This window comes from Netta rufina (genome assembly GCF_964035555.1).
Source record: "Netta rufina genome assembly, chromosome: 4".
In the NCBI taxonomy this organism is placed as follows: Eukaryota; Metazoa; Chordata; class Aves; order Anseriformes; family Anatidae; genus Netta; species Netta rufina.
This window is the reverse complement of record NC_140127.1, coordinates 47,969,304-47,995,802: the sequence shown is the minus strand read 5'-3', so window position 1 is coordinate 47,995,802 and position 26,499 is coordinate 47,969,304. Positions and strand designations below refer to the sequence as shown.

The window sequence follows — 26,499 nt, the reverse complement described above, 5'->3', positions numbered from 1 at the left end:
AATATTCCTTAATAGCTAATACTCTTTACAAGTCATGGATCACAGGGCTGAAGCATGTTTATGTCACTGCATGCTTACACGCTGAATTTGTTGCAAGATTAGAGTCCAAAATGCTATTTTTTCTCCCCACACCAATCTTTCACACTACAGCTTTAGAGCAGTCCAGCATACTCATAGCAACTAGGTCATTAAAGGTAATACTAATAGTCAAAGGAGACTTAACAGTCTCCTTAAGTCCTTAAGGCATTTCTTACACTAATTTCTATACGCTATTCTATTCTATTTCTTTACACTAATTGCTATTAGTGTAAGCAATTGCTTAATGACAAAACACAGCACTGAAAGTGTAAAAGATATGCTAACTTGAAGGAATCTTCTTCACATATTTTGATAAACTCCACCTACCCCATTTGCAAGAGCTTAAGGAAGTTTAGAATTAGAAAATACATGTGTTATACAAGTATGGCAGTCCAACAGAGCAGGCTGACAAGCAGACACCCGTGAAATGCCCCTTTGGAATTTGTACATCCTGGCTTTCCCCACTGCCGGCAGCCTGGGCAGCAGCAGCAGCAGGCGATCTGAGCAGGCTCACGTTCTGCAGGGCCCTGCAGCAGAACCACCGATGACCCCGAGCGATTAAAGGTCGACAAACTTCAGCCTGAAGCAACCGTGCTATGAACTTTGGCACATTCTGAGTCGGCTCCCACTGGTTTGTTGCCTTTGGCCCTTATCTTGCAGTTTAGCAAGGATTGTGAAATTCTGACTAAAGTTACAAGACAGATCGGTTCTGACTCAAGGTCTTGCTCTTCAAATGTCCTCGGTCTTCAAAATTCCTTTGGCAAATAATCTCATCTATCAGCTAACATTTTCCAATAGGTGTGTCAGAGGGCCTAATGACAACAAAAAAGTCTATAAATATCAAGAGCTGTACGGAAACATGATCAGAGGCTCTAAGGTAGCACTTTGGCAAAACTACCTGCATGCGTACAAACTTTAACCTGCAACTGAGAAAACACTCACTGCGTACTGCTTTGAGGTGGGAAGAAGAAGGGAAGAACTACTTCAGAAAAGTGCAAATATCTTTGGAATATGAGAAGAAATAAAAGAAAAGAAGAGGAGCTACCCACTTGCAAAAGTGCTTATAAACCTAACCTCACTGACTCCCAAATGTCCAAGCTGCCTATGAAACAGAACTTTCAACATAAAGTCACTTACATTCCTGTTTTGTTTTCCTTCACATTTTATTTTCATGCATGGCACAACTTAGGCATTTGGCAGGAGTCAAAACTTCTTCCTCCTCAAAAGTACAAGGAGGAGAACATATAACTCCTTGCACTTCTTTTTTCTTGGAAATGTTTTTTTCTGTCGTTGAGATGGCCTCAGTGCTGCAAAGGAATACTTAAATTAAGGCCTTCAGCGAAAGGAGGACATAGGAAGATATACAAATAAAAAAGATGTAGAAAAGTATTAAGAATGTCCCCTGTTTCTTGGAAAGAGGCACCTCATTTCAAATAATAAAAGCTCTCCATAGTCAAGTACTTTCTACGAGACCTGATACATCAGCATACTTTGAGATGTAAACCTAATCAGATTTAGTTAAATAGTCTTAGTGCTTCTGCCCTGATCTTTACCTGAAAACAAGTAGTTCCTACTTGTAGTGTGTATTTTAACATCTGTTCTCCCTTCCCTCTCTCCCTACCCTTTTTCTAAGCTCTCAGGACCAAGTAAGAAAATTATTATAGAAATAATTTCATTCTTTTGCCTTGAAGGACAATCCCTTCCATTGCCCAGCTGGTAGTGCAGTGCTCGATGCACCCCAGGTTACCTAGGGCAGCCCCTCCTGGCTGCCAGGGCACACTGCTGGCTCATGTTAAACTTCTTGTTCACCAGAAGCCCCCAGATTCCTTTCTGTGGGGCTGCTCTACAGCCTTGTCACCCAGTCTGCATATATATCGATGGACAACCCATCCCAGGTTCAGAATCTGGCACATACTCTTGTTAAAATTAATGTACTTCTGCCCTTCTAATAGTTTTCAGAAACTGTAAAAGAGTGACTTAAGGAAAAAAAAAATCTGAACAATTAGAGGACCTCCTGAAAGTCTTCTTCAACGTGAAGGAAGAAGAATGCCTTCTGCGTACCCAGAATTTCTGAATTTTAAAAACATTTCTTAAATCTCTCTTTCTCTCTCTCTCTTTTTTTTTTTTTTTTTTTTAAATATTGAGTCTAACTTTTCACGTGCTCTGATTTTACCTACTTACAATTTCTGTAATTCCAAAAGATTATTCACAGGATATTCTTAACAATATGAGAAACTCATTAAAGATATTTTTCCCCTCTCATAAGAATACAGAAGTCCCAAAGCACTCTGAAATCCCTAGGCATGTTGAAACCTCACTCAGTGTGTTGGCAACTGCAAAACTGGATCTTTCTTGAACTACTTTTGTATTGGCAAAGGAGCAAAAGAAGAATTAGAAAGAAAAATTGCATGTGACTGTGTAGCAAAGCTCCACAATGAGCCAGCACAGTTCAATTTTAACAGTTTGGAAGCTGGATATAAAATTGGCTGTGGTACTTTTTGTTACATTTTTGCTATCTGCTTTATCCCTACCACACCACTAATTCTCCAATGACATACTGAATTTGTGAACTTTTTGTTCGTTTAACACATCAACCATATAAGTTTGTGAAAATAAACTCATCTCTCCTGTTCAGCTGAAAGGTCTATGCATGATTTTACTTTTTCTAGACAAATCTCTCTGCCATTTGCAGAGAATACAGAATTTCAAATATTGTTAGCTTGTACTAAAGTTCCTTCAGGTTTTTAAGGAGACATAACTTGGCCAATCATTTGAGGTACTTTGAAACTCATCACATTTTAAAGAAAGAGTATATTTAATCTCGCATTTATCTAATCTTGTGTCTACTCATCAATACTCATAACGTGCCTTGAGCATTCTTAAGACCATACTATTGCAATATGAAATATTCTGGTCTGAGAGTTGCATCTTTTTGAAGACAGTGCTAGCATGCTGCAGGATCATGGGTTATTGAGGGATGAAACGTCATCCACTTCTCTCCCTTCTCTGAGATGAAATCCTACTTGGTTACATTTCAGTAGTCAAGTTCAAGTCTTTAGACTTGGTGGCCTGAAATTCGTCAGTGACTCGGTGACTGCTTCTCATTTTTTTTTTTCCTCACCTAATAGATTACTAAGGAGCAATAAACTTCTTAGACCAGTGCTAAACATAGTTTCCTCAGAGCAGGAACCTCAAACTTCAGAATGAAGACTGGACAATCTTCCCAATTTCACTCCTGAGCAGTATCTGCCATTCTGCATTGCAATGCATTAGCCATTAATCTCTACATAATCCATGTCATATTATTTAATAACTGTATTTCAGTGTTTATATTTTTATTCAGGGAGCATATAGGGAATACTTGAAGTATTTTGGTTACTTGCATTTTATTTCTGTTTTAAAATAACGTTAGTACCAAACCACCATATAGATGGCTTGGTAAAAGAAGGTAAACAGAACAAAAGTTCAGAGCATACTCTATGCTTTAGGGGAAAACCAAAACAAAACAAAGAACTAAAAACTTTGCTATTCTCTGTATTAGAACACAAAAAGGTTCGAAGTGCAGTAGTTAATCTGAAGAAAATAAAAAGTGGCAACATGCTGGAATGCACAGTTTCTATGTATAGAAAGCCCAACAAACTAGAAGCTCATGCCATTCAATTAACAATTTACAACACCTTCCTTGTATAGTGCACTGCGGAAAATGGCAGGCTGTTTCATTTCTGTATTTCCAGACGCGTGTCATTTCCAACCCCATATTTAATAGCGTGTAACTGCCTGAAGGGGAGAGATCAGTATGTGTGGCATGTCTCACTGAGAGGAATTTTGTGCATTAAAAAACCCCAAACCAAACTCTTTCAACTTTTAAACAGAGACGCTAACCAACTCCCTTGCTTCCACCCTGACTTTGAAGACAAAAATAAATAAATAAATACATAATAAAGAGAAAAAGGAAAAGAAAAAGAGACAGAAAATATAAAGTGAGACAGAGAGTGAGACACACAGAAGGCAAGAGACAGCGAGAAAGAGAGCGCAGGAGCAAGCAAATTCCTTATGAGAGAGGCGTATGTAAAGGACAAGAAGAAATGGTTTTCCATGATGTCACTCACAGCATGTCTGTGTCTGGAAAAGTGCTTGAAAAGGCAGACATGTATTTCTTCCATTCCAGTAATGCAAACTATTCCTGCCACGTTTTCAAACCATGTTCCAGGAGTAAAGAATACCGTACCCAAGGCATGAAAGAAAATAATATAGATATTTATTCACTACCACCAAGCCGATTTGAGTGAGCTGGTAATTTAGGTCCTATCATTTCCTCTTTACCTTTTAGAATCTAATTTTTCCGATTTCCTCCCAGGCTGTAATCCACCTCCCCCCTCCACCCCTTGCTTTTTTCTTCTTACGTTTCTCACCCCCCTTCGAGATGCTAATGCAACGATCTTTTCCTACTTCTTCATGTGCATGCTCTACTTTCCTGTGCTCTCCATCTACTGGTAGAGATATTAAGTTATTGCTGCTACTGCTTCAGCTCACATTCTGTGTCTTTGTCCCCTCGTTCTGTGCTCCCTTACTTGTCTTGGACCCAAGCCTGAAATTCTTTCTTAGATAAAACTCACAGGAAATTCTCACCAAAAGGCTTATTTACATATGACATTGTTTCTTTCCCCTTTAGGACTGCTTTTCTTTCTTGGGGCTTTGCATATTCTCCCTTCAGCTCAATGCATATTATTTCAGACATCACCCTCCCGCCCCCAAAACAACCACCACCAAACAAAAAACAAAACAAAATAAGCTGAAAGCACACTTAAAATAACCATAGCTGCAAGTGGAGGCATGGATTCATGGGGGCTGAATTCAATACTAACAAGACTGACAGTATAAACAACAATTATTAGTGATATACTTTTCCCCCAAAGGCACTGGTCTTCACTCCGTGGCCTGGAAAACATCTAATACCTATCTTTGCTATAAATGCTGACAGTTCTTCCACCTTGCTCTAGTCACAGTCAAACACACTATCCAGTTGCATATAAAAGGAAGAGAAGTAATTTGAAAGCTCAGAGGGATAGGCAAAACTGTGTATGCACAACCACTGCTGGCACTGGTGAAAGACAACCACAGAGCGTGGGGAAGACAAAGTGTACTGTAGGAAAGGGTAAGAAATTGTATTAATAACTCTACCAACTTTAATGCAAGACACAAACCCAGAATAAAAGTTAAGAGGATGGAAAAGTGAAAGGAAAGAGGAGAAAAGAAAAAAGCAAAAGGAGAACAAAAAAGAATACACAAAAAGATGAAAAATTGGAATAAAAAAGAAACAGAAGACAAAATAAAAGGAAGAAAAAATAGACAAAAAAGAGTCAAAAAAAGAGAAAAAAGAAAAACAACCCCAAAACAGAAAAAAAGACCACTTCAAAGATTCATAGCTAACCTAAAGTAAAGCGTCATTTTAAAAATCGTCCTCATCAAGAACATACACACTTGCCAGAGGCATTCCATTTTCATAACATCCCAACAGGGGTCAAAGTCTCAAGCACTACGTTTTGCATATGTATACAAGAACGTATGAAAACACTGTACAATAAATAGGCCAATTCTAATCATGTCAAGACAACAATATCAGTTTAAATGGCTACTAATAGTTATTTTTACTTTGGATGTCAGCAGAGTTGATGCTTAAGGCAATAGGTTTCTTGGTAGTATTTAAGTAGCTCAAGTGTGATTGCTGTACCTGCAACCAGAGTGCATCCCATGTGCTCCACTTGACAGTACTAGCATGGGACAACTGGACAATATGAATTGCCTCCTTGTAGGAACCTCACATGAGGACAAGAAAGGACATGGTACTACCTAGGACACAACTGCACCTCTAAACCACCTCTGTCGTACAAATGAACTCCTGAGATCACAGCTATTTTCTCCATCTATAAACCACTCGGTGCTCTCTCTTCTTTTGAATTGTTGAGGGGCAGGGTAAGGGGCTGGTAGCTGTCAGTCCACAAGATGATTTTCAGTTTGTGCTATTTAGTTTGACTGCTGCTGTCCCATGACACTAATTCCTAGCAAAATGTAATAATGACACAAAGTCTGATAGAGAAACAATGGATTTCTTCACAGAGCTATCCAAAACCAAAATGGGAGTTGCCCTTGGCAAATTACAATTTAACCAACAATCCAGTATCTAACAACAGTTTATCCTAGCTGACAGTCTTGTGCAACACTGTGGGATTGAATAAAGTTGCGGCTTTTTTTCACCTATTGGTCTTCTACTGGCAAAAAGCTCAAGTTCTTTCACAGCTTTGAAGGCCCTTAGTCCCAGTTCCCAGAAAAACTGCAAGGCAGCTTTCTGCAGCAAGGCTCTAAGTAGATCTTCCTTTCTACTCCATACTATCCAGCAAGGGGACCTGCTGACCTTTTCTGGTACCCTTTTTCTTTTGTTCTGGACATTTTGAGACATGTTGTTGTTACTGAACAGGATGGAAACAGTTATACATCTATGAATATTTCTATTTTCATGCTATTTAATGGAGAATACAGTCTGCTCGACTCGATGCAGTGTTTTTGTTCAAGAGCTATCCTATGGATTTACATCATTTAAAATCCATACTTATGTACTCTGCATGTGGTGAAATTCATTCTCTGACATATCCTCTAATTATTTTCTTTCAATGACAAAATTCTAAAAATGGTGAGATGTATAGATGTAAAAATTTATGCAATACATTTTTCATTTTAACAGGAGATTTCAGATTCCTCCTTTTCAACAGACTTTCCCAGTAATGTTTGGAATTTATTACTTGCTCTGCAATCAGACATTAAACAGAGATGGCATGTTTCACTAAAACAAGTTATATGGAGATAAAGTTATGCAAGAGAAATAGCATCCACATAAGAGAAACAGCCCATGTAAGGGCTTCCATGCCCAGCTGTCTATGGTTAAGAGAACATCTGTGGTTGTACTAGATCAGTCTAGCCTAGTTTTCTCTCCCTGACTGAGATGTGCTGTAGATTACAGAATGTGTATATAAGCATGGCAGCTGTAGAGCATGCATGTACTGCAAACACTACGCCCAATAGATGAGGTTGGCAAGCTGTGGCTCTTGAGTAAAATGCAACTCCTGCAGTAGGATTTCATCACATGTAAGACTGTACTGGTAACAGGCAGAAGATATCTGAACACCTTTTTATGGGTTGTATTTTTTTTCTGAATAAAAACGTCTAAGCAATTTTGAGACAATTTATTTTTACCTTCAAAAATATTAGCAAGTTCCACAAAATTAACATTTAACAAATATTATTGCCTTTTGTTTTAATAAGTAATTGTTCCCTAGTTACCTCACCTTACCATTCATCTCCTTCAGTTATCTCTTTTGCAAGTGTTGGATCATGCCAAAATCCATGCAACAGCATTCAGATGTATAAACCTCTCCATTATAGCAATTTAAGCAAACAAAATGTAACTAATTGAATACGAGTGGACTTCCATACATAGTAGACTTTTGCTTTTTTTTCCCAGGGAAAATAAATTTTTTACACTGTAGACATTACAAATGATTCCACATCTTTTCAGCAGTTTTCCACACATAGGCCTCTAACTTAGAAGGATTTAAAATAATTTCCCATATTTTCTTATGCATGCAACAGCAATTCAGAGCTGGATTATGGGATTCAAGTTCTTTGATGCAAAGATGTACTACGTGAATTACATGCTGACAGAGAATGTTAATTTTTTTTTTTTTAAACAATGACATAAATGTCACGTAAGATTTTCTTAGTTCTGAAGAAGAGTTAAAATTTCATACTAACATGCAGCTAAACATATTCAAGTAACTTCAGGAAAAAAAGGGGAAACTTGGTATGGATTCAACTGAGTCCATATGGAAGAGCACAGAAGAGAGACTCGCAATAAACTTATGAAGCTATAAAAATGGAGAACAAATGGGAACATTTCACATAGTGTCTGACATTCAGAACATATTGCCATGGAAAGAAAAGCCCAACAAGTTCTGAAAAGTTCAAACTAAACCAGCTACATAGTAAAATTGTTTAAGTTAAAAAAGACATTAATATCCTGTTATTAATATCCATTCTATTAAACTACCATTTCTGAATGACTAGAGAAAGTGAGACTGTCCCTACTGATTTAATCTGAAAGAAAGATTTACTTTTGAAGAATGACATTTTTAGATAAGCTTTAACAGGAATTTCTTTCCTCCTTTCTTTGTGTAAATCGTATAAAAAAGTTTACAGAAAGTATACTTTTGCTCGCACAGGTTTATATCGAATAAAGCAGGCTGAATTCCTGCTAGTCCTCAACATTGCTAGTCTGCAAAACCTACCTATTCCTGATAAAACTAAATATTCAACACAGTGTCAGTGCAAGCCTCTCTAAAATTTGATTGAAAGGGGTGTGAATAACTAAACAGGTTGATTTGTGGATAATGGATAGACCAACTATATTTTCTCAATGATAATCACTTGCAAATTGGTATCTTCATATTTCTTTCACAATATAAACAAAATTCGGGAAAACATGCTAGTCAGCAAGTCACTTATAAATATTCACTTACACTTAATTTTTGGTCAAAACATCCGGCTATCAAAGTCCCAATGTGTCATTTCTAAATATTGACTGAGAAATAGACTAACAACTAATTAAAAGCTGATTTATTTATGCATACCAATCTTTTTGTTTGATATAATATAGGACTGTCAGTTCCCTAAAAATGGAGTCAGTAATCTATCATGTGAATCTTCATTACTAGCAGTATTTAAATAACAAGGATTGAATTATGTTATTCAGAGTACAAACCTATAGTCACAAATGATTTTTGAAATACTTAAATCATCTTATACACTTAATTCTGCACCACAAGGTATATTTAAAAAAGTGGTAAAATTAACTAATAGCGATATTACAATTTCACATCCTCCCCTCTTCTTTTTTTTTTTTTTTTTTTTAATAATGATGTCTAACCATTGCTGGAATGAGCCTCAGCTGTTCCCTACATACTTCTGGGATGCAAGTCAGGCAGAAATGTAAGTTGGTGGAGTGAGTTATTTTTTTGGCTATCAAAATCATTAGCTTTGAAAAAGTACTAAAATCAAAAAAGGAATTTTCTGAGCAATTTATTCTTTATCACATGTATGTTTTCCAGGACACCTCTATTCATAAACTAAATAGCAAATGCTCTTTTCCACTCCAGCTTCATAGTAATTTAAATTACCAGCCTGAACCCTTGTATTTCACATTCTAGCTCTTAGGGAATTCCTCTATTCCAGACACTTTCTTGACTGAAATTCAGTCTAACATTGTTTTTGTGCAGAAACTTGACACAATTTTTGGATCATGGTACTTGGCAGGCCTGAAGTCACAATGTTATCTTAGAGAAACGTTATGGCAGTCAGATAATTGAAGCATGGCACTGACTACTCTCTTGATTTTTATAAGATGGGATACCAACAATGCTTCTAGGCATCAGACATTCATTTGGAACTGGAGGACATACAATTCTCATTTATGTCATGAACCTGAATGCAAATTCAGGCTGTCCTGTGGTAAGTGTCTAAATAACCAGATTTATTAATCAATGGGGCATGACTTAACACTTTGAATATAGTGATAATAGGCATGAAACAAGCTTCCTGAAGCATGTGAAAAGTGACATAAGACAGCACGTGGCATTTGAAAGGAGTATTCTGCATCCTTGTGGTAATTTATTCTGGTCAATTTTAGCTCCAAGACAGGCCTGAATTCTGAAAAAGAAAAATATATCCATATACTGATTCATGTGTAATTTCTGATATGCACTGCCTTGTTTATTTAAACAGACTTACTCCTGTGAGAAAATACACTTAACTGATTGCAAAATGAAGTTTAAAGACACAAACTAATTTGTGGCTGAAATTTTTAGTTGTTTGACTTCATATGACTCACATGATTAAAGTTCAGATAATTTGTTCTTGGAGAACCTGGAAAGCTCTCTTTCTCTGCATCTGCTCATGATAATCTAACAACAACACAGATGATTTCCTGCTTTTAAGCCTTGAGTATTTAAATTTGAACTACATAGAAGGATACTGGTCCTGAGAGCAACACAATAAAATGCATTCAAAGATTTCAGTTTCCATTTGTCAACTTTAGACGCAGCAAATACTAATAAACACAATGCTGATGTGCAAGAACATAACAGATTTGATTCCAACCGTCAGTAAGCCAGAACTGCAGTGAAGAAAAAGGAGTGCAAAGAATGAGATGCCCCTCCTTTCTGAGGGGTTTGGGGATTGTCTTGCCCAGACCCAAATGCAAACAGGATGTCAGAGAGCACAGACTGCAGTTTCTAGGTTCCCTACCACAGCAGCATTCCTGTAAGTGACCAGAAATGGTAATACCCTCAGCCTTTTTGCTCATACAGAAAAGATATAAGTTGTGTTCACAGGTCTGAGCAGATTTTGAAGAATTTTGAACTTTTGCCCCTTGCATTTACAGACAGGCATAACCACAAAACTTTCATCTGTAAAACATGTAAATGTGATATATTTAAATATAAATACACATGCTCTTCTACTGAGCTGCTTGAATATCCACAGCTTCAGGTATGATTGATTTTTAGCTTAATGTAATTTTTTCTTACAAAGAAGATGAGGTTTCCCATTCTCAATCACAAGAGGCTTGGATAAAATGAGAAAAATGAAAACCAGTCTCTCTTTTGCAAAATCCATAAAATCTTTTGGGAAGCCTGTGCAATATTCACTATTTTTTCCTCACAGTTGGAAAAAGCAACATGCCAAGGAACCATAGCACTCTAGTATAACAGGCTTAATGCTGTCAAACCCACATGCCTCCTATGGTGATACACATGTAAATGTGATATTATGTGGTGTCAGCTATCATGTAGCAGACTGAAAACAGGATATGATTTTTATGGATACTAGCACTCAATGTACAAATAAATTATTGCATGTATGAATACAAAATGTGGAATTCCTAGTACTAAACTTAAAGTTCAAGGAATGCATCTAAAAACCTTCCAAGCATCTTATGTCCATTAACAGATAAATTTTTTCTCCCTCATTGTAAAATCAATTCTGTTTAGGACTAAGTGGATTGTTAAGCATTTCTAAAGTCTCCCCACCCACTCTCATTTCCATTACAATTTAAACTAAAGGTAGATATTTTTCTTTGGGAATTATCACATCTTATCAATATTTATAATAATTCTGTACAAGATGAAAAGCTTTTGAAACATGATACGATCTATACGTTTGTTATAAAATGTTTTATTCAGCCTGCTTGTCTGGAACGGGTTTAGTGACCAGTGTCCCCTTTCCATTGCATTTACAAGATTCAGACAGCAGATGGCATCATACAGCGAATTTAAAAAAAAAAAAAAAAAAAAAAAGCTATAAAAATACAATTAGCAAAGTTACTGCTTAAAGTCGTATTTTTTTCCTTCTGTTTATAAACAACAACAAAAGACAGTTATTTGGTTATATACATAACCATACTGACGCACTGCTAAAGACAGTATCAGCAACACTCCAGAAAGTTGGAAGACATGAGAAAAAAACACTATGTAAGCATAACTGCTATAACCAAGTTGCAAGAAGAGACAGAAATACAGATATGCATCTTGATGTCATGGAAAGCACTCAGAAGTCTTCATGCTTAGCAACATGCAAGATAAGTATTCAGATTTCTGATACTGTTTTGGGATCAAACTTGGAAACAAACATAGGCAGCCTAATACATATATTTCCTGAGTGGTACTGCAGTTACATAAAATGCTCAGTTCACTTTGGTCACTGAGGAATCAATATTGATGGACTGAGAGACTGTCCCTGACCAGCGCAGCACTGTCAGAGATGTCCTATCCGGAGTCAGTGTTTTTGGTTTAAATTCTAGCAGCTAACTCTCATTGCAAAGAGTGTTCACCTTTTAGGACTTGTAGTGCTTAGAAACCTTCACAGAGCAAAAAGCTCTACCATTTGTATTTTGTTTCTTTGTTCATTAGAGAAAAAATAAAATACGTTTGGAGTTAACATAGGAAGTTACACTCAGAATATGAATTTCTTCAGGGGCCGAGCTGGAGTCAAAGAAACATTTTTGAGGTTCATGTAACAAACATAGCATAAGGTTATCTAGTGCAAGAATGGCAAATGTAGATTCATGGTGATTTATTCTTTGGATAAAAACTTTATGGGATGAAAAAACAGACTGTTAGAATCCAAATGAAAATATGATCATTTTAAAATTCACTTTCAAAATTGTCTAACTCTGTCTTCTAAGACACTTTTTTAAACATTGAAATGAAAGCTGGCAGGCAATACTAACTAAATTAACATGGTCGTATCCTGAAGTGCTTTCCCATCTTCTACTCATGAAAATTCTCAAGTTTTAAAGAAACAATATTTTGAATAATGTTGCACATTGAGTCTTTCTCTCTAATGCCTACAAGAATGCCTGAAGGAATAAATGAATAACACAAGGAACACCACAGTTAATAAGTATATATTAACAAAGGTATGATTCAGAGAGATGAAAATCTATCACCTTTCATGCGGCATAACCCACTCTGCATGATTTCACTAAAATATTCTGCATGTGGTTACACAACTCATAGTTCATCGAATTTAGTATAAAACATAATACAGTGGGAGACGTAAACGCTTCAAGCAGTGACTTCCCCGATAATTCTTCTTTAGGGATATTTAATTACGGAACTAAGGTTTCCTTATATTTACCATAAATTTTAGCTTAATTTTGCGCAGTAAAGCAGCAAGAAACATGAACTCTATTTTTCAATCTACAAAGCTATAAATTATTATTCGCAGAATGATTTGGCTTCCTCTAAACAGCTGTAGTTTTAAAAAATAATATGAATCAAAAGCATATGTGAAAGTCTATTATTTTATTACATATAAATGGACAGTTTGTGAAACTGTCATCTAAATAACAGAACCTCTTTCTCAATCCAGTAACAGGATTTGTGAAAGTGGATCTACGAGCTCATCCAGGGTTTCACTGAAATCAGTAGCTGCACCTGAATCCCATTCTAGTGCTTAGCCAGACTAGGTCATTTTGTACTTGCAGGCACAACTGTGCCTAAAATCACTTTGAGAAATGAATGCATTTTAAATGAGTCATTACAGCTAATCTGAAAAACAATCTTCTCATAGATACCAGCTTTTCTGGTGATAATAGATTTCTGGTTACTTTGCACAGCATGGTTGGACGTTGGACGTTGTTGAAGCAAGAAGGACAGGTTGGACGGTGGCTAGGTTGGACGTTGTTGAAGCAAGAAGGACAGCCAAGAAAAGCAGTAGGAAATAATCACGGCTGGTTTTTTTTTCACCTGATCAGAGAATAGATAGGCTTTGCAGAGCAGATGTTCAAGGACGAAAATTTGACCACAACTTTTAGGCCTGAGTTGCTATTGTGCTTTAGCCAACTTTTCTTATTCCTTAATTAGTTAACTGCACACTGGAGAAGGCTATTGTAATTTATCCTTTGTTATTAAAATATTCTGAAGGTTTGTCTTCACATATTGTTTTTATAATAATCAAGACAAATTTAAAACTCGGTCATTTCTGATCTTTACTGTTGATCAATGTTATAAGCGCCCAGATGTGTGGCATTAGTTTGCAGAAGGCAATGACATATAGGATATTTACATTCCTTGCTCTCCAAATCAAGACCAGACACTCCTATTCTTCAGTGTTTCTCATGACCACTGGGGCAAAAGCATGTTGATTTCATATTTTTTTTAAGCTGATTCAACTCCCATGTGACATATGCCTGCCAAGTGCACAGTTAATATTAAAAAAATCATTGTCTATTTTGGAGACTAGTGCATAAAAAACCCAGAACATAGGCATGTGCTAATTATAGATGCATGAACATTCTTCATTATGTAAACATAAGTAATATAAAGATGCCAGAAACATTTCTTATTATCCAGTCTTAAATGATTTGGGAAATGCACCTATTCAGTCACGTGCATCCATATTTCACAAGGACTACCCACTTATGCACCTTGCTGAATACGAACGTTTTAGTTGCTATATTATGGAGCAAACTCTATTGATCACATCATATTCTGTTACTCTGAAATAATATATTACTCATGAAATATAATACTGGCAGATTCTTAAACTCAGGGTGAAGATTATTCAACCATATACTCCTCAGAAGCCCCAAATACCATGTACCAAATACATCTGCATAGTAAAGGCTTTCATGCTGCATCCTGCAGAATCATAGGAATAACTTTGCATAGAAATACATTTCTATAATGCTCTGGGGAGAATCAGGTTCTTCTTTGTCATGTCTCTGTGCAAGGAGTAAGGAGCACTCTGTGCACATGTGTGTTCCTGCATGTGTATGTTTATATGTTTGTCAGTGTGAATGTGTATACATTACACATAAGAATGGGTTTAACTATTCATAAGTGCATTTTTAAGAAATGTTAAAGAACTTGTGCATGCATATACACACACATTTTTCTTTAAAAAGAATATTTACTATTAATTTGCAGAGAAAGTTTTAAGTGGTACTGAATTTTAAAAAATGGTTTGCAACTGGAAAAGTTGTTTAAGATTTCATAAAATCTGCCCATGAAAATTTAAAATGTCCTGCTTTTTCATTAATCAACGAGTGAATAACTTTTACCAGAACTATCACACCAAATTCTGCTTCCAGATATTCCAGCAGTGTGGCATTGTTAGAATATATATTTTGTAATTTTTTAAATCCATATAAAAATTAATAATCCTGAATGAATATAGTTGGTCTATACACAATTTTCCTATCTGAAAGATAAGGTCTTGTGAAGTTAATATGTTTTCCGAGTTATTCAGCAAGGACTAGATTTGAACCATTCCTGCCTTATTATTCCCACCCTCAACACCCACAGTCTGCACAAGATGCCTTGTTTTAATTGTACTTTCTGCTTTTCATGCAGTCAAGAGTTTGCTGTAGTTTGTTTAAAAATACCACATATCATTCCATAACATAACTAATTGCAGTTGCACTCTTGTTTACATATTATTAATAAACACAACAAAATAAGTTGTCCTTGGAGACTAAGCATCTGGAGTCCTTGAAGATCTGCAGTTGTTTGCAGCAAAAAGGAAGTAAAACCATTGAAACAATCCACTAGGATTAAAAAGTAGCTTGCTGAGTTTGCACAGCAGAATAATCCTATTCCTAGACCAGTTACTCTGACAAAAAAGAAAAAAATAATAAAGGAAACTATAGCAACTTTAAGGGTTTTCATGGGTGATTTCTACATGGAAATCACTGGCATCCCTGATGTCTGTTCTGGGCAGTGTTTCATGGCAATGCCATTCACCACACTCTTTTAAAAAAACTCATTCTGTGTAGAGCCCTGTGCTAAACACGACCAGAAGAGTACGAGAACTTCTTTTCTACAGGTATGGGGTGGAATCATAGTCCAGCACCAAGCATCAGGCTATCTAGCCATGTAGATGAACCAGATGAACAGCGGGGCTAGAGACGTACAAGGGTAAGGACTGAGGATGATTTTAAAAGATATCTGAGAGGACCTTGTTTTTCCCAGTTTGTAGGAGAGCTACGCTCAAGTAAGAATGACAGATTTTTTTGTACTTATCAAACCCACTGTGATAAAAATGAAAATATGGCCTTTGTCTGAAAACACTTAGTAAGAAAAGCCCACCCCCAAATCCCACTATAGAGTGTGGTAAATTGCAGCATGCAAAACTTCAGGAAAAAAAGTTGTTTGGAGGAAATTTGGATTCACTAACATTCATTAATATTCATTAACATATCAATGTTAATAAAAGCAGACTCTGGATTGTAGCTGTACAACCCACAAAATAGCAGAGATTTTTTTCTTTTTGAATATTCAAAATTTACTCTACAAAGTAAGAAAAAAAGGATCTCTTCAGAATCACATATATTAAACATACAGTAAAAAGTATATTGTAGAACATTATTTCCAAATGCATTCAGCAAGATATATCCAGCACAGTGAAAGTCAAGGAATAAATACTTATTAAAGGTGAATTAACACATACTGTCTAACTCCAAAGGAAGTGACCCACACCTCTGTAAAGCCAGGCGGTAAGAGTTCCCCAAATATTAACAGAGAAACCCAAATTTAAAAAGGGATGTTTAATACCTCAGAGAGTGTCTTCACTCTTCTCAGGATGTGGCAAAATGGTATATCACCTTCCAGCATAACGTATGTACTTATTTGAGAATTTGTGCTTCTTTGTATGCAGTGACAGAGTGCAGACCTCTCTATTTGCTATAGTTATGCACTGATGATAAATTACAAGTGAATTTATTTTTGTACAAGTGAACAATCCTAAATGTAAATGTTTATTAGAACTTTTGTTACTGCCTCAGTCAAAGGCATTAATTAAATTGCTATTATTGCAGTACAGTAAGTGACAGGTTTTCTCTATTTTACTTTTTATAAACTTGTTATAAACATATATATTTATGCTAACCACACTTTATATTTTAATATTTTATCCCAGATTTTCTGCTGGTCCAGTTACCAGCACTGGTAGAATTGAACAGATGGAGCAGTCATTATGCTAAGACTTCTCAGCCAAAGTTTGGAAAAGTTTAGATTTCTCTGCTTTTTGAGGGAGCTTAAAGAGCAAGTGCAAGTGGAAACAGAAAGTATGTCAGGAGTTTCTTCAACATTCAGGCTTTTCTGTGCACACTGATGGCTGAAGTGTTATGGATTCTTCAGTAGATGGACAGTGGCAGCAAAAGGTAGGATCATGCTCCTGATAGGTATGAATGGATATAGAAGGCTGAGAGCTTCATCGCCTCCAATCTGAAGAGAACACCATACAGCAGGTTGCTTGAGCAATCTGTTTCCCAAAAGTCAGTGGTGTAACACTGAACGTGCATCAGCTATGTACAGAAAGAGTATGCACAGCAGCCCCGTTGTCTGCTTACAAGAATTTCACTGCAAATGTGGAAATGACACCTGGAGGACCTGCATAATAAGGAATGCTTCCTTTTGAACTCATTGCTCAAGGCTGGCACCAGTCTTTACAAAAAGGCACTTTAGCTTTTTTAACAGCTTGACAAAAGCTCTTTGCCATCTCTGAGCTCTCAGGCTTGTGTCTCAGGAAATGTATCGCTGCTGTGTGTACTGGCACCTGCAGGAAAGGGTCTGCATGCTCAGACGCTTCCCTTTGATGCCAAATGTGTGAAGCTGCTTGCCAAATTTGTCCTTAGAATGACATTCCCCCTTCAGTAGTGTAATACCTCTGCTTTCAGTACACAATGGTTTAGCCTTTCAAGATGACTAGGATGACCGGGTTTAGGCATCATAAATCAGGCTGTGGTTCAACTGTCTTTTTCACTGGCTGCATCCTCCAAGAGATTTAGGAACTGTTCCAAGTGACACCACTTCAGGAAACATTATCTTCCAAAGTAAAATGGAATAGCTCCATTAATCTATTTTCCCACATAAAAACTTAGCTTATAATCATCTCCCTACAATAGTGTTTCTAAATGTCAAACTTTGCCTAAGGATACTTTGCCACTCAAAAAGCACCTTGACACAAGTAGTATTACTCGTCTGTATTTTTCCATGTCACACACTTACTTCTGTACAATCAAAATAGTGATTAGTATAAAATAACTATTTCATTTCCAACCAAGTATCATGACTGATGTTAAAACACAATCTTTATACTCACCCCAGCCTTTGGTTTAGCTCCAGAACTGGCTGCTGAACAGGATGATGCTGGGTCAGGAGTCTGAATGTTAGGAGATAAGTTTGTTTGTGAGTGACTTACTGAAGCAACATCCACTCCACTCTCAGAACCAGATTCAACATCCTGATAAAAAAAAAAAAAAAAAAAAAAAAAAAAAGTTGCAAGTCTTTTCAGTAAATATGAATATCAAACAAAAATCTACATCTTCTAAATAACAGAAATGTTTAAATAGGATCACTCAAATTCATATGCCTAATTCTCTATATTCCCCTTATTCTTCTCTGTAATTCCCCTTTTTCTTTTCCATCACCTACACATTCTCTTGCTTTCCTTTTCAATGTGGTGGTTTACATTAGCTGCTGTTACGAAATTATAAATCACCACTAACATCAAAGCTATAATTCCCCTAAATAGTAGAATGCAGGGTAAGAAAAATCAGTTCAGGGCTGGCGAAGTCTGACATTTTTCTCTGATGTTCAGCATTTCCTGTGTGCTCCCACCTTCTGTCTCTGGCAGCACTGCAAACTCTGTGAACATCTGTAAACCATTACACAGCTGAAATGACATCACCACGCAGCAGTTTATACAATTCAGAGGTACAGCTCCCTCGTTTTTTGGAATCAGCAAACACTTATCAGCCAAATGTTATTTCTGGTTGGAATGCCCTTACTTTTAATGACACTGGTTACATTCCTTATTTGAGAATAAAAAGAAGAAATATAGGACATTTTATTTTTGAGGAAGTAAAAATATAGCATGTGGTTGATTTACTGCATAGAGTGAGGGTAGGGGATTATATTACTTGCAGATAAATTGTGACACATATCTGGCAAAGAGCTAGCTATGTGTAGGACCAGCCATATACTGTCAGGATTATTAGCTGAGGTGCAGCCTGTGAATACAGTGCATGCAGAAAAACCTGAACTATTAACTCCATCCAACTCTGCAGATAAAGCCTCAGTTTCCTAATACCATCTTCCTAGAATAGCTGAAATATGGGGTGGAGATATCTCAGGGGTTTTGTCCTGAACTGCCAATTAGACAGGTGCCTCTGCACCAAGTACCTAAGTGTGCTATTTTCTGGAAAGGGTGGAAAGGGTTATTAACTAGAAACAAGGCTGTGCTCTAGGTGGGACTATGCATTCAAGGCAGTCTGTTCCTGCCAGTGCATCCTCTGCAACATGAAGCACTGGGAAATGTAGCAGAGCCACAGAAATGCCTCTGCAGAAGACAGTTTGGGAACAGCTGGTCTTAGAAACTCCAGTTCAGTGGAGATGTACTGCCTTCGTGCAGAACCATGCTGCCTGTCCTAATACCCACAATTTTGTATCATATTCAAATATGCATTAATGAGACCGAACACAATGCACAAGTGCTCTGAAGACCAGACCTTTTACTCTTCTGATTCATACTACTCAAAGGTTCAAAATTTCCTAAAAAATCTGTGTGTGTATATATATATATATACACACATATATATACATATATATATGTATACATATATATACATGTATATATATATGTATACATATACATACATACACACACACACACCATATATGCCATATTTGTTACAAGCTGTCCTTCTTCATGGGGACTGTTTTCCAGCATGGAAACAGGTACCGGCCCTGATTATACTGCAGGCTAACTCATATAGATTGCCCCAACTCCCTATATTGCTATAAGAAATTAGCTAAAATGCTGGCAGTCATTGGTGAGATATGGAGAAAAGACATTACCATTGTATTATAGCCTTCCCCTCTCATCAGTGCCCAAGCAGATACTGTGAGTACACTGAAATCCAGAAGGAAAATGCTTAACTATTAAAAGTGTAATTATGTTGCATCCTATAAAATGATATATTATTTAATATTCAGCTGACCAAACCCACTGAAACGTAAATACATCTTTTCTCACCTACAGACCACTTACTAGACTACATAGCAATAATTAAGTCTGGTTTTAATTGGAAAAATCCCTCATAATTTAAAACAAAATACCACCAACAAAAACAAACAACCTGAATGTTAGCCAAGACATTTTGGGGCAGTATTTCTCAGGTTTCTTAAATTGAAAAACAGCTGCAACACATATGGGTAAAATTAACAGGAAGCTTGCATGAGAACACCTTGGGTCAGTCATTTCATGTTCTTCACAGTTACACATGTAAACATTTTTCAGAAAAAAGGAATACATCAATCACATTTGTGACCTGTGTAATCTCCCTTTTGAGTACTCTCAGCAAGAAATTCTCTCATTTAAATAAATCAAATAATTAAACAAATTAAACTAATTAAAGTGCATGACCAGAATCTTTTTTTGAAATGACAGAGGATTTCATAAGTGTGTCTCTGCCAAAAATTTCCTGGACCTTCTCACTGGCGGAAAAGCAAGACCTGTAGCTCTTGTTTTCTTTCAGATCTAATTTAATGTCAAATTACATGTATACATATGCTCTGAGACTGGTGTGATCCTGGCTCGGTGATGACTCTGTGTTTACAGTAAGTGATAGTAAAAGAGCTAGATATTTGATGACCTCCTTTTCTTTCATCTGGGGAACCTCTGAAGTGCTCATTTACAAAAGGATGCCAAAAAGGAAATAATGGATGCCACTACCACTGCCTTCAAAACATGTACAAACAAAAACACGAGACAAATTCTTTACAAACAGAGCTTTAGTTCTGAAACCAAGGGGCTGATAAATGTGAGGAATGAAATAATAAAGAAATAATAAAAAAAAGAAAGTGAAGTAAAAAGAGATTTTACTTAGAACAATAAGAAAGATTAAGCTCACAGGTATATGCCTCCGTTTGTATGTTGGGGTGCTGGATGGAGAAGAGCCTGCACTGAGAGCATTTTCAATATCCTGATCCAGCTGGTCCAGTTTCATAATTAACAGCACCATTGAATCCAGTCGTGGTCGATCCCGATCTTCTGTTATTTCCTAAGGAACAAAACATACAATTGCTAAATCCCAAGTGATATTACTTGAAAAGAATAAAATGCCTATTACTTGAAAAGAATAAATAAACCTGTTTCTTAATTTAGCATGAAAATACTTTAAATAGTAATAAGAAAACTCTCTATTTTTTAGCCAGGGAAAAGAGTATCATCACAGGGAAAATTGTATCACCAATTCACTAAGAATTGATTTACTGCTGAAAAACATTTTATATTAACATTTAATATACATAACAGAAATTAAATATAAAAAATCGCCTCCTTGTTTGATACAAAGACATCATTGCCATTTCCTTAGTACACATACTCTATAAAGAGTTACAGATTCTAAACTTTACTCCAACATTTCACCCCAAGTTAATTAAATTGTTTGTACAAATTCAAATTATAATGGTTAATATACGATTGAAATGGGAGAGAAGGAAGTTCAAAGAAATCATTGCCTGGCAGTGGATAACTGCAGCTATCCTTCTGGAGCACATCAGCATAACTATGCTTTGTAGTTTTTTGCTGAACTCTGTTGAATTTTCTTTTTTTTTTTTTTTTTTTTTTTTGGTTTGAAATTCTTGATACAGTCAAGATACATTACCTCTATAGAAAACACCGCATAGTAGATACTTTGACTGGGGAGAGGGATGAGGGATGTTAAAACGACATCTTTGAATGTCTAGTTTACACAGTTTATTTTCCTGTGCTCCATTTGTAGCAAATGGAGACAAAAACAATCTTCAAAAGGGCAACTCAAAGCAAGGTCTTCAATTAGATGGAAAGCAAGGTCTTCAATTAGATGGAGTAAATAATGTTCTCAAGGAGTTCCTCCCTGGCTTTTTCTTTTACATAGAGTGTTATCACAAAAGTTAGCCAGCTAGCCTGCCTCAAAATTCAGGAATATGAAAACCTCCACTGGTTCCTGTATGGATTTCCACAGTAGGAAATTAGAAAATGGCAAGTTCTATTAACTCACTTGAAATAATATTTTTACAAATCCTTCCTAAGAAAAGGAAACAAAGATGTTATAATTGCTTCATTGTGTCCCAGAAGTAGGGAATATAAATGCCTAAATTAGCCCATTCTTATAGTTACTAAACTATTTTCCCAATATACAGAGATTTCTCCATTTAGTTAGCTGTAATAAAACTGATAGCCGTTTTTTATAGACTGCTTCAAAGACTTTGCTAAACATGAATTAAATGTCTCCAGTTAGAATTAAAGGAACAGTATGGGTAAAACAGTTTTATAAAACATGGACTATATGTGAAGACAGAGTTGACCAAATGTTACTTAACCAAATCTTAGAAAAGCAGAAATACAAAACTCTTAGTCCATAGCAGAGTTATGTGTAATGGTCATAGCAAAGGCCAAACCCTAGAAGACTGCATTTCATTTTTCATTAGAACATGATATTTTGGACTGGGTTGCTGAAAAAGCTTACGTGTTTGCAGGACATTCTGATGAACCCGAACTGAGTTTAGAATGATCCTGTGAGAACATTACCTCAAAATGACGTAGCAATCAGTGACTTGGTTTAAATTTCACTTTCTTTCAAAATGAAAACACAATGTCCCAAATGTTTCATTGAAACCCCATGCATCATCGTTTTAACTGATCTGAAATCGATGTTCAAAGTTTATAATAGTCAGAACAGTTACTTCATCTAATCCACACAGGTGCAGAACGCACAGCAGAGCCTGCTAACGAAACAGAGGGGATCCTCTGTGCTGTGGATTTATATTCCCCATGCTGGGTGATATGGTAGCCAGTTTGCCTTTGTTGTAAAGCGTGCACAGCAAAGTCACAATCTAGAGAGAACCAGTTGCTGCTAATAAAACTAGCCTTTCACATGGCCCCCAACATAGAATCATTAAGGTTGGAAAAGACCTCCAAGATCATCTGGTCCAAATATCACCCTAGCACCCATGTCACTCACTAAACCACGTCCCTAAGCACCACGTCCAACCTTTCCTTGAACACTCCCAGGGATGGTGATTCAAAGTGAGTGGTGGTGAATGGATGTTTTTGTTTTGTTTTGCTTTGTTTTGTTTTTCCAGATTGCAGAAATAGTAGGTATTTTACATGAAGAAAAATAAAATGAAAAAATGCAAATGGAGTTTTCTCCGAGCAAATTGTTCAACTCTTCCTGCCAAACAAACTATAAGCTTGCTCTGCATGTAGCAGATTGAGAATGCTAGAAAAGAATCTGCTGAAATGAAGAGGTGGCAAAATATTGCTCAAAGTGATATTCAGGCTTGACACAACCGGCTGGCTTTGCAAGCTAGCACCTCTTTTGGAAACAATAATATTATCAGTATGGCATTCAGCTATTCTGCTCAGTAGTCCTAGCAATGGTTTGTGGTTTTGACTGCTGTTGATATCAACCTTGTCATGAGAAGTTTTAACATTTTAACTATAGCTTCTGTTTTCACATTTTACTGAATATCACAATTATCTCCTTCTGTTTGGCCATGTTGCTATTAAATTGTGTACATATAAGCCTAAAAAATTATACCAAAAATAACATATACAAATAAAAGTAGGATAATCTTGAGTTGGAGACTCAATACAACAGACTAAATAAATATTAGGAGATTAATTTATGTTTAGACATTTTTAGCCTTGATATTATTTAATAAATTTCCAAGAGCTTTATAGCCTATTTGTCTTTTCTGTATCTCCCTTGTGTGTATATTCTGAGATTTTATTACCAAAGTGTGATATGATCTAAAGCCAGCAAGACATTAGCAATTCATCTGTTTTCATTTGAAAACATAGTATTTCCTTTGCATCCAGTCTCTCACATATTCCTTCTGAGTTACTTTCCAAATTAGTATACAATCATATAAATGACATTTATAGAATTAAACAGAAATTCTACCTTTAGCATTATGAAATCAGAACTTAAGTATTAGAAGGTGCTTGTTTGAAAATGACCCTTACAACCTTAATTTCTGCCTTCAGGCATTTGTACTGGGCAGTTAAAGAATGTGTGATGAACGTACAGGGTAGGTTAAACTTGAAACTTGTCTGGAGATTTTATTTTCAACATCTGCACAAAATGAGGAATCTCTTTAGGTCACAAACTGGAAAAAGCAATAGTTCTTTCAATTTGTATCCTCCCTGCTGTGAAAAAGGAGTTAGTTGAATTTGAATGTATTCATATATTTAGAACATATTGTAGTCATTCCCAGAATGAAAGAAGCTAGAATTACTCCTAAATTAAGTATTTCATCCCCAGAGTTAAGTTCATAATAAAAGAAATCCAAACATTTTTACAAGGAAAACATTTCACAAGCCCTGTTACTAGCATCAGCATACAATGCTAATGCAATGAAAATATTTTGGGAAATGTGGCTACAGATGAGATTCAGCCTCTTTTTAGACGCTTTGCCATTTTGGAGTTTACATTGTCTTTGAAAAGAATAACCCTATTTTTTTCCCCCTAAGTACTCCTATGTCTTCAAATGTTTGTTTGTCTTTTGGCTACCAAGCTCCTTTGTGCTTATATTTGCAAACGGAGGTTGTTTAATAGGTGTCACTACAGCAATGACACTCTGCACTAACACCTGGCAATCTCTGCATATAAAGTTCTTTGTGCAAAATGTTATGTTTTTGATTTTGAATGTTTCATGGATAGACAGCAACTGACATAGAGTATTTCTAAATATAAAAAATACCTCTTTTTTTTTTTAATTTAAGATTGCAACTTTTATATGCATGTCATCAGTACAATATGATGATCGTAACCTACTCAGAAACAAAAGAGACAGCCAAGGTGTAATTTTAGTCCTTCTGCACTGCAGTGTTCAGGTCACAGGCTTCAAAAGCTACCTAAAAATGTTATCTTTCTCTAAATTTCACATTCATACTTTACAGTTCCATGTTGGAGTCCTATTCTTTGTTATATTAGGGGAGTGTTCTGAGTGGAAATTATTAAAACACAATGAGAAAACTAAAGTAATCCATCCCTTTTTGACACAAGACACAAGTCCAAGACACCAGCAAAGATCACAGTAAGGTTACTATTGTAAATCATATTTTGAACAAATATTTAGAATAGACTGAAAATGGAACAAATAACATAAACATACACTGATGTACACATGCACAGGTGTGCTCATGCATGCAGATGTCAACACACATTCACACACATTTTGGGGAAAGTAACTTTTTTCTGATTCTTCTCATAAGAAATTTAAATAGCTGACTAAATATTTCCAAACATAATGTATTCTGTAGCACTGGTTTACAGTTCCCTCCATAACATGCACCTTTTAATTCCCATTAAACTTATAAATGAGTTATGTTTGCAGAAGTGAAGACTTCAGAGGCACTTGATTTCTGTATAATGTAGAAATTGTGACTTTCACAACAATATCCTTCTGGAAAAGAAAGTTAATAAATACAATAGCATCCAAAAGTCTACCTCTGAAAGACACATCCTTTTAATAAAATGCATGTTGTTTACAGTTCCAGACAAAAATAAATGGCTCCTTCCTTCAGCAATAGTGCTGTACTCTCTAAGAAGAGAGGCAAAAGCACTGAAAAATTATATAGAACATAAAATCCAAATCTACCCAAGCTGGAAAATCCCAGGAACTCAAAGATTTCAGGACTAGAAGTGAGGTGAAGCTTCTCCACTTCCCCAGCCTTTCCCAAGATCTTTCAAACCTGTGTGCTCTTCACAGATAAGGTCTCCTGAATTTCACCTGATTTCCACTGCATAAACTTGCCATCTTTCATGTTCTAAACTAATTTAATCTAAAGAAAAGCCTAGTAACTTCCTTTCTACAGATATTTTTGCCTAAACACACACTCAGCCTGTAGGCTGTACTCTATATTGGTTGAGACAGATTTGAATGTAGTTCTCCATGTTTCATGTTGGCCAAATAAACCACCTTGCAGAGGTGTTATTTTAACAGTGAAATTCAGCAATTCACTATTGATGAAATGGAAAGTCACTCAAAAATCTTGTGACAGAATAATCCAAGGAATATTATTACTTGAACGTGTAAACCCATCAGAGACTGCATTCAGCAGTTATGCATGAAGTGGTTGCTCTTGAAATACAACTGCTCTGCATTGTACAACTAAGTCAAGCAGGGTCAGTCTCTAGCTAACGTCATATTACCATGGGTAGTTACTGGAATGGAAAACACAGACTACACAGGCTGTCATTACTGCGTTAACATTATATGTATTCTCCTGCAATAGTAATGGAAAAGAATAATTGGTGGAGCTAATTCAGGTAATCAACAGAAGATAAATCAAACCCAAAATTAACAACCAGTTTTAAGTTTAACTAACAAATAATCTAAAGTATAAGATTTTAAAAATAGTGTTTACAAAAAACAAACAAACAAACAAAAATAGAGGATGAAATCCAGCCCTCTTTCTTTGCAGTTACACTTGCTTACAGTAGCTGGTCTGATGACATTGAACTCCCAGTAGTCATTCCTGATTTAGGATCATGTCAGCGTTATGACTATGAAAATTTGCCAAAATCAAATCTCATAAGGGTATAGAGCACAACATGAGCATTATCTGTCTTCAATGGGTGAAAAAAATATAGTGAAAACAAAAAATCACTAATCATGCTGTTTCCAGTATAAACAATACTCAGTTACTTTCTGATTTCCTTCTTCTTCGTATTTTGTAAATTGGCACTATACGTATTCTGAGTCATCTTGGCTATGACTGACAAACTAAGCAAAAGACAAATTTTTACCTTTACTG

General features: G+C 36.1%; 1 protein-coding gene across 1 annotated transcript in view; it reads right to left on the bottom strand.

Annotated features, from left to right (window-relative positions):
* DLC1 (DLC1 Rho GTPase activating protein) overlaps positions 1-26,499 on the bottom strand; it is a gene marked incomplete at its 5' end in the record, with an annotated part of 213,844 nt that overhangs the window by 149,195 nt on the left and 38,150 nt on the right. Inside the window, 2 exons of the mRNA XM_084285868.1 lie at positions 17,791-17,931; positions 20,603-20,752. Of these exons, the coding sequence (XP_084141994.1) occupies positions 17,791-17,931; positions 20,603-20,752 (291 nt within the window). The remainder of the gene's footprint in view (positions 1-17,790; positions 17,932-20,602; positions 20,753-26,499) is intronic.